Source organism: Apostichopus japonicus, chromosome 20 (genome assembly GCF_037975245.1).
Source record: "Apostichopus japonicus isolate 1M-3 chromosome 20, ASM3797524v1, whole genome shotgun sequence".
In the NCBI taxonomy this organism is placed as follows: Eukaryota; Metazoa; Echinodermata; class Holothuroidea; order Aspidochirotida; family Stichopodidae; genus Apostichopus; species Apostichopus japonicus.
Genome location: NC_092580.1, coordinates 16,272,536 through 16,286,675, shown reverse-complemented (window position 1 = coordinate 16,286,675; position 14,140 = coordinate 16,272,536). Strand labels below are relative to the sequence as shown.

General features: G+C 37.7%; 2 protein-coding genes across 2 annotated transcripts in view; one reads left to right on the top strand and one right to left on the bottom strand.

Moving 5' to 3' along the window:
• The window catches only part of LOC139961562 (cAMP-regulated D2 protein-like), a 52,942-nt gene that overhangs the window by 18,899 nt on the left and 19,903 nt on the right, over positions 1-14,140 (bottom strand). The window lies entirely within an intron of this gene.
• Positions 523-12,207, top strand: LOC139961567 (protein FAM185A-like). The gene is made up of 8 exons (XM_071960843.1): positions 523-663; positions 4,941-5,681; positions 6,161-6,273; positions 6,778-6,870; positions 8,054-8,231; positions 9,061-9,159; positions 9,624-9,749; positions 10,796-12,207. The coding sequence occupies exons 2-8, from the start codon at positions 5,108-5,110 to the stop codon at positions 10,897-10,899; spliced, it is 1,287 nt and encodes a 428-aa protein (XP_071816944.1). The 5' UTR covers positions 523-663; positions 4,941-5,107; the 3' UTR covers positions 10,900-12,207.

Sequence of the window (14,140 nt, the reverse complement as noted above, 5' to 3'; positions counted from 1 at the left end):
TTATGCACTAATTAGTAGCTCTATCAGCAGTTAGCTTATCGAACAAAACACATTAGTTAATCTAAAGGTCGTGTTATGTAAATATATTCGATAAAATAACTATAGGCCTATAGATTAAAAGTCAGATCAATTTGATCACGTTTCAGGTTACATGTACTTTTAAGAGGACAGGTACGCCCATGTGCGCGTATGTGTGTGTGTGTATATGTGTGTGTAGGACCTACATACACACACACACGCATGTTTGTATTTCATTCCAACCGAGGACCCCATTGTATTTTCCATTGTTCAAATCCACGTACCCTAACCTTAACAATACCCCATACAATATAATTCTTCCGAGGACTTGGTGATTCTTTAGAAATCACAACCGAGGACCTGAAATTCTTTTGTTCAAGTCCTCGGTCAGATAGAAAAACAAACAAACGCACGCACACACACAATAGACAGTGTTATAATACGTCTGTCCAGTTAGACTGTAATTGGCGTTCCACAAAGATAGTACCTATCTGTATGCAAAATCTGTTGCTGAAAAAATTGCGTTGACTTCAAGACGTGATTCCCGATGATTACGAAATACTTGGCCAGTTAATTATGAGAGTGAGAGAAGCGTTTCCATTCATTTCAACTCAGAATGTCTGAGTCAAAACGGTGCTAGGCTTGGTAAGTCTAATTTATAGCCGTTATATCTTAACGAACAGATTTAACGATATAATAACAGTCTAATCCCTTCACAAATTGCTTGACCAGTCCGTCGTCTGCAACAGTATAATTTATACTTATAGCCTAACGTGAGACTTGTGTAATATTAGTTCTCTTACGGCCTAACCTAAGCCAAACTTAAAGGTTGTGAAGACTCGCGCAAAAAAGAAAAGAAAAAAAGAAACGTCTAATGCCGGTAATCTGACCTAGTTTCGAATGAGGTGTAACAGAAGTGTTAGACACCACCATCGATCACAGAAAATACAAACACAGTTTGCTACCGTCGGTAATTAGATACTAGTGACCATAGGCGTAGGAGCCTCATTTGATTTGGGGGGGCTGTAACGACTTGCCCGAAAAATATAACCAAAATTTTTCGCGCGCTCCGCGCGCGTTCCACATGTTAATGTGCATTTCATATAGGCTTTCTTCGGTTATTACATCACATGCCAATAACATACAATCATTTTCCGTGTTATTACCCTTCCATATTGGTTAGAATTATTGGGGAAGTTGTTACAACAATAATGATAATAATATAAGAAAAACACATTGCAAATTCTTCTTCTTTCAGCAGGTGCCAGTGGCGGAGCTAGGGGTATTGGTCAGGGGGGAGAGAATGGTCTGTAGGGGCGCTTTTGACACTATCTAAGCAGAGCGCCACCACAGGTTGGCGCGGAGCGTACAGAAATTTTTTGAGTAAAGATACTCCCTAGATCGCAGGAAATTACCCTTTCCGGGCCTTGCTAATTTGCAGATAAACGAAGAATAAATAGGTGTCATCGCCATTTGTCAGAAAATTGCACCAACAAAATGTGACAAATGTCAATAGGTATTTGAGAGTTTGGCGGGTTTAATACATATAAACTCACCTTTTTTTCTTCACAGCCAGGATGAAGTTCTCTACACTGTTCTCTCTAACCGGTCCCAATTTTTATACGAAAGGTGTCGCTGGGGCCTGGCGCAGAACAGCGATAATATCTTCCACATAGAATATATCATAAATATCTATCCATACACAAATAATAATGGTATTATATAGTTAATGTTCCTCGAACAAAATAAGGAAAGCGAAACATTAGTCAGTTAACTCCCAAATACTCTTGTAACTACTAATCCAACCGATACGTCGTTAAATAATAAGTCGTGAAAGTCGTGATCCTCAGAATGAAATCAAAGAAGAATTCCGTGTTTCAATATGCGCGTACTGATACATTAATGGTATATCCCGGACTAATTAATATGAATTAACAGCGGAACATCCAATATAAAATGATCGTAGATGCAATAAATGAAAAACACTTGTTGTCGAGTGTGCATTCGATGTGAGAATGTCTTCGTGGAAAAAACTCCTCTTTTTGGCTAAAGACTCGTTCCTAAAGGTTGAGTCACACAACCCGGGGTCAGGGGTTAATCACCATTGTCCATTTGTCCGAGAGTAATGACAAATGAAGTATTTAGTAAAAAGCGACAAAGACTGAAATTCCATTGAACAAATTATGGCGGCGCTGTTTCCAAAATTGATAACAAATAGAATTTCATAGAGAAATGATGAAGTCACTACAAGAGCGCAATAAAAAAGTCAATAATCGCGAATAAGTAAAAAGTGGTAAAAAGCTGAAAAGGGCGCCAGCAGTCCATCCGCCCCCCCCCCCCCCTCTGACTGTATGGACGCTCCACCACTGGTAGGTGGTGCAAAATTCTCAGCATATTGCCCAAATTTTCGCCAAAAAAATTGAAAAAAAAACACACTGTAAATTATTATTCTTTCAGTAGGTGCCCGAAAAAATTCTCAGCATATTGCCCGAATTTTCACCCAAAAATTGAAAAACACATTGCAAATTATTATTCTTTCAGTACAGTAGATGCCCGAAAAATTCACAGCATATTGCCGAATTTTCACCCAAAAATTTGAAAAACACATTGCAAATTATTCTTCTTCTAGTAGGTGCACGAAAAATTCTCAGCATATTGCCCGAATGTTCACCAAAAAAAAATGAAAACACATTGCAAATTCTTCTTCTTCCAGTAAGTGCCCGAAAAATTCTCAGCATATTGCCCGAATTTTCACCCAAAAAATTGGTTGGGGGGCTGCAGCCCCCCCCAGCCCCCCCGCCTCCTACGCCTATGCTAGTGACTGTACAGTCATTACATACAGCTGCGGTCAATACCCTCAGCACAGTGTACAAACGATTCAGCGATGGACATCTCAGGTCCAGCTAAAGATTACAAGGTATCACGTTTCATTACTGAATGCATTTTGTAGCGACAAGAGAAAAACTTCACTTGCTAGCAACGGAAATTTAACTTTTTCAAGATTGCGACACCCTGTTTGTGGCGAGTCTTCAATGCCTTTAAGTTAAGGCGATGTACTCATATTAACATCTTTATCAATCAGGAAAAGTGTAAAACCGCAACAGGCGAACTTCTTTTTTGATAAGTTATCAAACTGGATCTGGTTTTTTTTGGCTTGGATGTTAAGGAGCATGAATGGAAGTAGGCCTACATGTGGTGCAAAACTTGAGGCAAGTTTAGACAACTTTAGGCCTCCCAGGAGCAGAGTATGAAAAGTTGTTTACTAATACTACTGACTCAACTGAGTAAAGATATTTGTTTACAAGTGACAAAAACTTAAGGCTCTCAAAGCATAATATTTGCACGGTTATGATACGGAAATTTGAGGGTGCTTGTCAGCTATCCAGTGATGGGTAGCATTTAGCTAGTGAGAACTATGCAGACTTAGGGACCACATTACTTTTATGATTTAGTGTGTAAGTCAATGGGGCATTCAATGGGCGTATAGTACAGTATGCTACCTTAAGCTAAGGTAAGTTGGTGGGAGCTTTTCACCTGATCATATGTTCAATAAGGGTGGAGCTCCTGCTTATTTACCCGATCATCGTTTTAACATGCGTTGCTCTGGTGCTTATTTACTAGATTGTCAGTTCAATAAGAGCTATCTATCGTTCTACTTCTACTTTGCTAATTTACCCCATCGCAGGTTTAATAATTAAGTGTTGCACTGGTGCTTATTAAGCCGATCGCCACTTCAAATAAACATGGCGCTCTTACTGATTTACCAGATAGTTGGTTGAATAAGGGGTGCTTATGTACCCAATTGTAGTTTTAATATGCCTGATTTAACGCTTATTTACAAGATGCATTGCTTATTTACCCAATTGTCAGTTAAGTAAGGCTGCTTATTTACCTGATTGTAGGTTTAATGTGCCTCATTTAACCCTTATTTAGCCAAATAATAAAATGGAGATAATGGATCCAGGTGGTGGGGCATGCACATGCACCTCCCCTTACACAGTAGCTAGGGTTCTCCCCTAACACAGCGGTCCAATCTTGCATGTAACCTTGCAGTATAAAACTAATTTAAAGCCTAAATATGCCTTAGAATGCATCATTTTATGACTATTTTTTATTGGGATGACCCCATAACTCCCCAAACTGGACATAAATAAATGTGTCATGCTTATTCACCCAACGTTTGGGTAAATAATAAATATAACCACCACAATATAAGTTACAAATCTAGGCCCACTGTATCCTAACTTACCATGTAGGCAAAAGACATATTATGTCGTTCTACCATAGCAACCACAAACAAATAAAACATACACTTAATGTGTGCTATGCCTAGGAAACTTGTAAGCCTAAGCCTGCCTATCTCATTGTGTTTTTGAAAAAACTTGAAGTTAACTGAGATTTGTTTGTACCTATTTGCCTGGCAATGGACGGAATAAGAAAACATGTAATTCACTGGGCACCTGAGCAAATATGGAGTGCTGTCTTTAAATGACCAGCAGCAGAATGAATGATATCACTCGTTTTCCTTATTCTTCCTGTAGCTGAACAATGCAGTGTTGAAAATGACATGTGTTAGGTCTAGATAATGAGAATTATTTACCTGTACCTCGTTATCATCAGTTTGCACATTGAAGAAATTGTGTATTTACATCAATTCAATCACAAAAGGGAGTGTAGGCAAAAGGCAGTCAAGAATTTTATCAGCCGACAGTAATGATACAAATTTTGTAAATCAAACAAATAAAGAAAACTGGAGATGTGCTTCTTAAATGTTACTTTCTTTTAGGTGTTATGTTTTATTTCCAGTGCCTTATTCGATACAATTGTGGAATCATTGCAACATTTGTTGTGTTTTGTTGTTTTCCTTGCTTATAGGTAACAGTTGCAATTTTCAAAGTCCTGTCTCACATTTGTTTCAACAGATCAGTGGGGAGCTGGGACTGACAGGCTACAGACTTTGTTGTCAAATCTGCATTATTGAGGATCTCATGTGAACCGAATATGATGAAGTATAAACTTTAGTGTTCCATAGAGCATATTAAGTTGACCTCAACGTTTGAAATTGTACTGTACTACATACATACTCATCATGAATTCATTCTTGTCAAAACTGGTGAGACGACTCTCTACCTTGTCATCTGCCCAATTATTATCCACCTCAAGAAATTCGGGTGAAATTTTGCTGTTTGCAAAAAGAAACAAAATGTCCTTTCAAGCATGTGCCTTTCACATGAAATTGCAATGTGTGAAACATCAGTCCAGGTTTATAAAGCATTACCAGATAGTGGACTTACAATCCTCTGGGAGTTTACCACTAATCCGCAGCTTTCATCAGAGTCTAGTTAGAAGGTCAGAGTATGAAAGATTTGAAAACAAGAAAGGCAAGACTTTAACATGGGAGTTTCGTCTGCACAATCCATACGGATTGTTATCGATTGAAACAGACAAGTCAGTGGAAATAAACAGAATCAATGTCTTGCAACATCCCGGTGGAGACTTTGCTGCCTTTCATTTAGTCAGCAGAGATACAAGAGCAATGCCAGACAAAGCTGAGTTACTGGTGAATTATGATGAAGAAAGGAACAGACTGAGCCTGGTGGATAACAACGTGAGAGAGAAATCATGTGACGAAAGATGGGTCCTGGAGGTGCCTCCGTATTACGGTACAAATTTATTAAAGTATAACTGATTCAAAATGACTTTTGTTTGTATCACTATAACATTTGATACTTGATATTCTGCAGAGATGACTTACCTAGACTACTTTTACTTGTTTCAGTGTCCAGTGCCTGGTCATTTTGAAAGAATGGTAGGTTGGTCATGATTATATAGGTGTATGCAAAGTATGTACAGGTATACATTAAATAACAATGTGCCAGTAGTTTCTCAGTACTACATTGCATAGGAATGATAGGGCGATGAAGTGTACTCCCATCAAGTGTCTAATTGCAATTAGTATACCACTGGACAACAGAAAAAGAGAATAAGAAAAAAACTTTATGTGCTTCAGTTTCACCAAATATCTACGAGACATTCCTAATCATGGCACTTGTGAAATATATGTGTAACCAATGACTTAACTGTGCAGTATGTTTCACCAAAGAAGCCTTTCAATATTTTGTTTTGATTTTTTTGTTTGTAGATTTGACTGTACAGCACACAGGAGATGAGGCTGATGCCATTCGAGTAGAGAACCTTGAGAATCAAACCATCACGATACAGTCTGTCGGTGATATACATGTTCACAATCTTAAGGTTCGTCAAAGAGTTCATTCTTTATATCATGAAAACTTGAGTTAGTTTTGCGCATCAATTCAAAGCTTTGTATTATTGACATTGTGAAGCAAGAAGTTTCAAGATAAAATTACCTCAAACGCTATCACTCTGTAATGTCTGTGGTGGCTCCCAAGAATAGATGCAAACATAAAATATGTGCAAATGTTATCCAATAATTATTGGATAACATTTGCACATCTTTCATATACTTTAAAGTATATTGCCTGCTCCCTTTCAAATACACAAGCACTTGACTTCCAAACTAAATCGTGAGAATACTTGACATGTAAAGAACATAACTGTCAATATTTAGTTATCAGAAGTCATGAATCTTTGTAGGCTTTAAATATGATTGACTAATTATTTGCACATGTAAAAATGAATTTATGCATTAAATATTGGCTTGTTTCTTGCTGAAGATTATACAGAAATGTGCAAGTACATGTTTCATTTTGAACCTTGTTGATTTCTATTTATCAACAGTCTAGGGATATTGTTCTTGACACGACTGAGGGAGAAGTGAAGAGTACCAAAGTTCTACAGGGAAATGCTGTGATCAAAACACGGAAAGATAAGGTAATAAGTTCATTATTTAGTGAGTTTCAGATGCTTGAAATTTTGTAGAAGTTGGGCTTCTGGTGTGACAAAACTATTTCTTTAATAGATGTATTATATTTGCCTTTTGACAGAGTCTTATAGTTTTCATCTCATAACAAGCTTGATCTGCAGGAACCCTGGCTACTATTCGAAACATCTACTGTCAGAGTCTTATAGTTTGCTTACGGCAGTCACTCCTATGTCACACATGCTTGTTTATGTGCAAAAAATGGCAAGGAGCCTTGTGTTGATAAGGATCAACGAATGCTGTCATCTGCTTCTCGTGTCTAAGTAAATTTGTGTACATTCCTGATAAGCTGCGTGTGTTCCAAACACAGTTCAACTATTTAAAAGAAAACAACATTGACATTGGGAAATGTACCACTTAGCTAGGTTACACTGTTTGCGTAGCTTCACAAGGAATGTGACAGCTATGAGATCCTGACCTAAGTTGTCGTAGAATAAACATTCAAAAATGACTATAAGAGTTGAATGCTACAGGGGAGCATGTCACATGACCCTCCATCCGTTTTGTAACGCATCTCCTCATTGATATATAGTCGGTCCAGTTTTAAATGTATAAGCCGATGTGTAGTATATTGTGACCAATTGCAGTTCCTGTTGTGACCATTTTCTTGTTAGGTCACCTCCATCTCCTACCTGTGATATGTAACGTTTGACTCCAGTTTGGACTACCAGTTGGTCCTTTTAGATCACTAGATCATCTCCCTTCCTCTCTTAGACAAAATACCTCCCTCTCTTAGACAAAATACCATCTACATGTGTCATTTGGAATTTTGTTATTCCATACTGAGCAACAGGGAATACATTTTGAAGAAATTTCATGAAAATGAGTTCACTAAACTCATTGACATAATTGACATTGTGTATTGACAGCAGATATTCTAAATTATGGCATTCAAACACCCACATGACCAGAATCATCCAAGTCATCATGCAGAAATAGTTATCTGGCTTTGTCATGATTATGACACATCCCACATCCCGTTCATCCTATTAAGTTATTGATGTATTTTATATATATAAGGTTATATGTGCAGATCATTAGTATATCTATTCTGTCCCTGCAGAAGACCCCTCTAATGCGAATGTCCCCTGGCAATTAAAGTCAATAAAGAGTGTTTTTGTTTATCCTCGGAAGGGTTTCACAGCTGATAGACTTCAAGGACAGAGATTTGACATTCAGACTGAAGACGGTAATGTGCTATGCAAAGATATTTACGGAAACACTTTGAGTGTTTTGTCACAAACAGGCAAGCTTAATCTTGGTAATGTGACAGGGGAATGTTCTCTGTCGACAGCCGGTAATGTTGCTATTGGTGAGTGGATTATGTACATTATTTTCTGTATTGTATAGAGTGCAATATTTATAATTATTTCACTTAATTTGCTGTTTTCGCTGTTAATGAAAAAATATTCCACACAATGTTGTTAAATGGGGAAAACTTGAACTGAACACCAAAGAAGGAAATAGGCCACTTGTTTGTTTTCTAGAAGTTCCAATGTGAGCATTTGTTTTAACCAAATTATATATTCTGGATTTAATCACAGTTAACCAATGGGAACAAGCCACGTGTATTGCCAGACTATATTGGTATTTATATGCTAACCATGATTGCCTATATCATACCTTTGTCTTTCGTATCACAAAGACATATAACGTATATAACATTTCTGTATTTTTCTGAGATATAAATATGGCTTCCATTTATTAGATATTTCTCTTTTTTGAATTATGAAATGAGGTTTCTTTTTGTTCTTTGGATGATTGCAAAACAACTTTGTACACCATGGCTGCACTGCAATGATGTTCTCAGGGTGCTTTCACTACCCTAAGTGAATGAGAAATCATTCTGGTGCAGGCGGAACACTCGTCCGTTAGATGAGAACTATAATTCACTGTAGCGGAGTAGGAAAGAGAATAAAAGTTACTTTTTTTGCACATTTGTTGCAAAGAAAAGAAAAGACAGGAAAAGGCTTGATATAAGCTGTGATATTTACAAGAATAGGGTTTCATATGACTTTAGCTACTGTAAAGGCTTCAGGGTTGATTATAATGATATTTGATGATGATTTTTGATGGTTTGATGATTTATGATGATTTTTTGTAATGATTCAAGGTTGATTGTAATGTTTACTCATCCATAGGTAGTATGGATGGATCTTTGGAAGTCAATGTAAGCCATTCGGGATCAGTTCAAGCCTATCTAGTCAGACCTGCCTCTGTATCTATCACGACAGAAAAAGGTAGGTGTCTGGGTATAACAGAGAGCAACATGTTTGGGGAAGAAAATAATGTAACATACTTTATGTAGTCATTCAAATTAGTGCTAAATTAGTCATTTGTTATTCAAGTCATGTTGGCTATATCTTGGACTTGCCAATATAGAGAGTGCAACTTGGATGTACAGCAGTACCTTTGTCAATAGTTGATTGATTAAAGTTAATTCTATTAAACATTTTTGGAAAATATTCCACATTATTCAGGTATTAGTTGTAACAATGTGGATGTTTAATATGCTTCTTTGTAGAGAGTGTCTGTGGGTAATAATTAAAATCAAGATCCAGCTCTTTTCGGATTGATTTCTGTTAGGAACTTCCAGTTGTAAATCTAAGAAGGAGAGGGGGAGGGGAGAGAGTGAAGAGGTAGTGGCAGTTCCTACATTGATTAATGTACTACCCTCACACATCATTTACTCTCATATTCCTAGGTGATGTTTCTGTGAGCCTTCCATTGGATGTCAAATGTCATCTTAATCTAACAGCAACGAATATCAGTTTTCCAGCAGAAATGAGTTTGCAGGTGGAGGAGGTTGACAATCTTAAGAAAATGAAAGGTCAGTTTGTCAGAAACTGCTAGATTTATACAAGTTCTAGCTTCTTCAATCAGTAATTGTTTTCTAATGAGAATTTATATACACCTAGAAAGAGTTGTATCAGCACAACTTTTTCACTCGTCATTCCTAATCAAAGTGCTAGTACGTAGGAAAATTTAGGAAAGACCTAACAATATCTTGTTCATAATTACACTGCACATAAAAACATAGAGTAGCCTACTGTGGCAGCACAACCTTTTCATTTGTCATTCAAAATCAAAGTCCTGATCACGTTGGCCCAAATTTGCAACCAAAAGTACATTCCATCTCATATTAGTTTCTGTAAATGGTGTAAATCTTAGCTGTAATAATTTGATAAAACACCATTTGAAAAGAAAAGAAAAATTCTGAACATTCTTCTTAGTATTAATGCAAGTAAGGAGTATTTCCAAATTAGATTTGGTGGCCAAGCCCCATGCTGCAAATGAGCTTTGTGACCTGTCTATGACATACTCACAATTCCTCCACCTAATCCAGTTAAGATGTCACTTTTGAGAATATAAAACACTCTCCTGAGATGTTCCGTTGTCTGTTGTGACACTATTCCATTAATCTGAAACTTTTAACATGTGCTTCAGTTGTATTTGGATGGAAAAAGATGTAGCATTGCCAACTCATATCGCTGCTTTAACATGTAAAGGTATAGCATACATTACACTGAGTGAGGCTGTCCTCAGTGAAGTACGAATAAAGAATAAAGCCAAACGATTGACATCTCTCTTAGAATACCAATGTTTAGTCTATTGTGTTGTAATGGTAGAACCAGTAGCAATATACTTCTCTGTATTTATATTGTGAAGAAACAAATAAATGAATGAAAGAATGAATGAATCATCATTTTGTGTTCAGTTGTATTTTTGATGGCAAAAGCAGTAACATTGCCAACACATCTCTGCTTTAACACAATTATTTGTTTTTGCTTTTGATTTAAACTATTTCTTTGAATTTTGATCCTTTTTTCTAACTTTCTATTTTATTTTTACTTTCTTACTGACTACTTTCTTCAGGAGCGTTCAATGAAGGACAGTCCCCTGTGTCAGTGTGTTCGAAAGAGGGCAGTATTTTAGTTTCTGTTCAATCCTGGTTTGACTCCTTGAAGTTGGGAAGTTGATCCTGCCTAATGGAAAATAATGAACGATTAGGATCAGGAAATCACTATCTGTGACGGAACAATTTGTGACATGACTATAAGCCGGCATCCATCACTGCTCCCAGATTTCAAAATCAACCACAGTTGGTTGGGGGGGGGGGGGACCCTAGCAAATCATGTATTTAATGTAGTAAAGAAAAAGGCATTACAGTTGAAAGTTTAGCAATATTGTTTGGCATGTGTGGAAATGTACACCAGAGTTTGGATCCAGAACCTTAGTATTTCATCTAGTATAAAGAATTATATATACCGTAGCTGATAATTTTCTGTGTTTACAATAAAGCACTACATCACCTATGTATTAACTTAGTGAACAAGACTCTGAAGACCAGCCCAATACTGTGATGTCACTGTCTATATGTTGCATTCTGTAACTTAAACATTATAGGCATTGAAGACTCGTGCACAAGGAAATGTTTGATGCCGGTAGTCTGACCTAGTTTCGAATGAGGTGTAACAGAAGTGTCAGACACCACCATCGATCCCAGAAAATACACACACAGCTTGCTACCGTTGATAATTAGACACTAGTGTTCATTCAATACATGCAGCTACGGTCAATACCCACAACACAGTGTACATAGCGGTGATGGACATCTCAGGTCCAGATAAAAGATAACAAGGTGTCACGTTTCATTACTGTGTGCAGTTTGTAGCGAAAAGAAACAAAATTCACTTGCAAGCAACGGAAAGTTAACTTTTTCAGAGGCGGCACACGGTTTGGGGCGAGTCTTCAATGCCTTTAAGTAAAACTTCAGAATCAATATATTCCACATGTGTTATGACTTTTTCACTTATCAAACATAAAAGGTTTGTGGAGAGGTATTAGGTATTAGTACGAGTAATTAAGCATTAAGAGATAGAGTTATATATAGGATAGAGGGAAGAGGGTAGTCGATATTGTCTCCAAATATGCTAGGGAGTCAAAGAATGGTCACTGATACTGGTATTTATTAAGCAAATTATTGCACTTGTAATTTTTTTTTTTGCTGAGGCATTTTCATTATGGGAGACATAGCATTTCAGTGCTACAAAAGTATTGCTGTGCAGCGGGGGAGTGGGTTGGGAGGGGGAGAGGTAGGGAGATTGGGGAATAAACATGCCAAGAGGATTAATTTACAGATAACGTTTAACACTAGGACTATAAACTGAGGATGAAATGGGCTGTTTTCTGCATGGGATTGAGCTAACTAATGGAACAAGCCACTTAAAATAGCAATAAACAATGTTACATGGTTGTTATAATAGATTGTATTTTTTCACCCGAGATTTGGTTGTTTACTTTCACTTTTGTTGTTGTTGTGGTTTTCTTTGTTTCTCCCCAAAAATATGTAAACACTAATAACCTAGATCTACAGTGCCAATTGTTTAACAAAATTGTTCAGCCTTAAATGCATATTGAAATTTGGGCTAACTGCTTAGTTGACATTGGCAACTGATAGAGCATGTTAAATAGCAGCTAATATTGAAATTGACATCAAGATGACGATGTGAAATTTTGTATTTGCCAAAAAAAAAAAAAAAAAAAATCGATCAAGCTAGGTCAAGGTTTGTTAATAGCCATGTCTGGCAACTGGGAGTACTATGTCACTGGTTCCCATTTACGTCTTTTCATATAGTGAAACTAGAACCCGTTCTGCCTCTTCCCACATAACCAAGGGCGTATCCAGGATTTTCTAACCCGGGGGGCGCGAATTACTATCTAAGCGGAGCACCACCATCGGTTGGCGCGCAGCGTACAAGAAAATTTCAGGTTTTGATACCCCCCAGATCACCGGAAATGGTACTTTTTGGGCTTGAAAATGACCAACCAGATTTACACTTTTTGCCTGAGAACCAAGTATTTCCCATTGGTTTTTTTTTTCCATCCATAACCTTTTTGAAGATTTTCACCAGTCACACATCATGTTCGACATCATTGCATGTCCAGTGGATCATTGCTTTTGTAGGTGATTCTACGTCGCGGCCCACAATACCCGACAGCCCCACTTTTGAAGGTTTTAAGCCCATTATTTGTTCAGAATTTGAAATTCACGTTTCTCGTGAATAAACTCACTTCAAAACATACCCATAATGTTGCAAAAAAATCATCTATGGACAACCAATATAGAAAAACCTCCTTGAACCCCTAACAGACCGGCCAAAATTGCACGAGTAGAGGGAAGTATGATGAAGAATGTTGGTCAGGAAATTTTCGAAAATTCAGACACAGTTAATTTATTGGTGTACAAATATTAAAACCTCTTATAACTTCTATTATAAAACTTCGGTTCGGAAATGAAACAAATACCAGATATTTCCGAACCGAACACTACACACATAGGCGTAGGGGGCGAGGGGCTGCAACCCCCCCCCCCCCCCAATATGTTTTCCTAAAAATTCGGGCAATATGCTGATAATTTTTCGGGCAACTACTGAAAGAAAAATAAATTGCATAGCTACATCTAAAGGAAATTAATTAAAAATCATCTCCTTGGTAATTAAAATAAAGTTCTAAGCTTGGCCGACTAATTAGCCATTACTAATGTAAAAGAGAGTTTTGACATAATTGGACCTCCATGCTTTTCTCTATCTAAATAAGACATTTCGTTGTTAAGATGGGCATCCCGCGGTGTACTGCACAACTTTCACGGACCGTACGTTACACGATGGCATGCGATGAAACAACCGATGCTTGCTTATATGATATTGACATTAACATGTTGAACGCGTGCGGAGCGCGCGAAAAAATGTTGGATATATTTTTCGGGCAAGTCGTTACAGCCCTCCAAATCAAATTGGGCTCCTTCGCCTTTGACTATACACACACAGACAGTTTTGAAGCTGTTCATCCTGGAACGCAATTTTCATGCTCAATGATATGATTTGATACCTGCTGTTTGCTTTACAAATTCGAACAGGCGCCTAGGAGGAATTTGCCAAGGGAGGGGCGAAGTCTGTAGGCAAACTATCTAAGCGTAGCGCCACCATGAGTTGGCGCGAAGCGTACGAAAAATTTTTGCCCGAAAATGCCTCCCAGATCGCTGTAAATGACACTTCCCAGGCCTTGTTAGTTGTATCTAAGCATTTTCTATTTTGAAATTACTAGCGATATCATAAAAAATATGCTCAGGGGGGGGGGGGGGTGGTCGCCCCCTTCCCGAAATGCGCCATGTTCCCCGACGATTCGGTCGAGTTTGAGACCAGCCACAGTTGGTTTCAT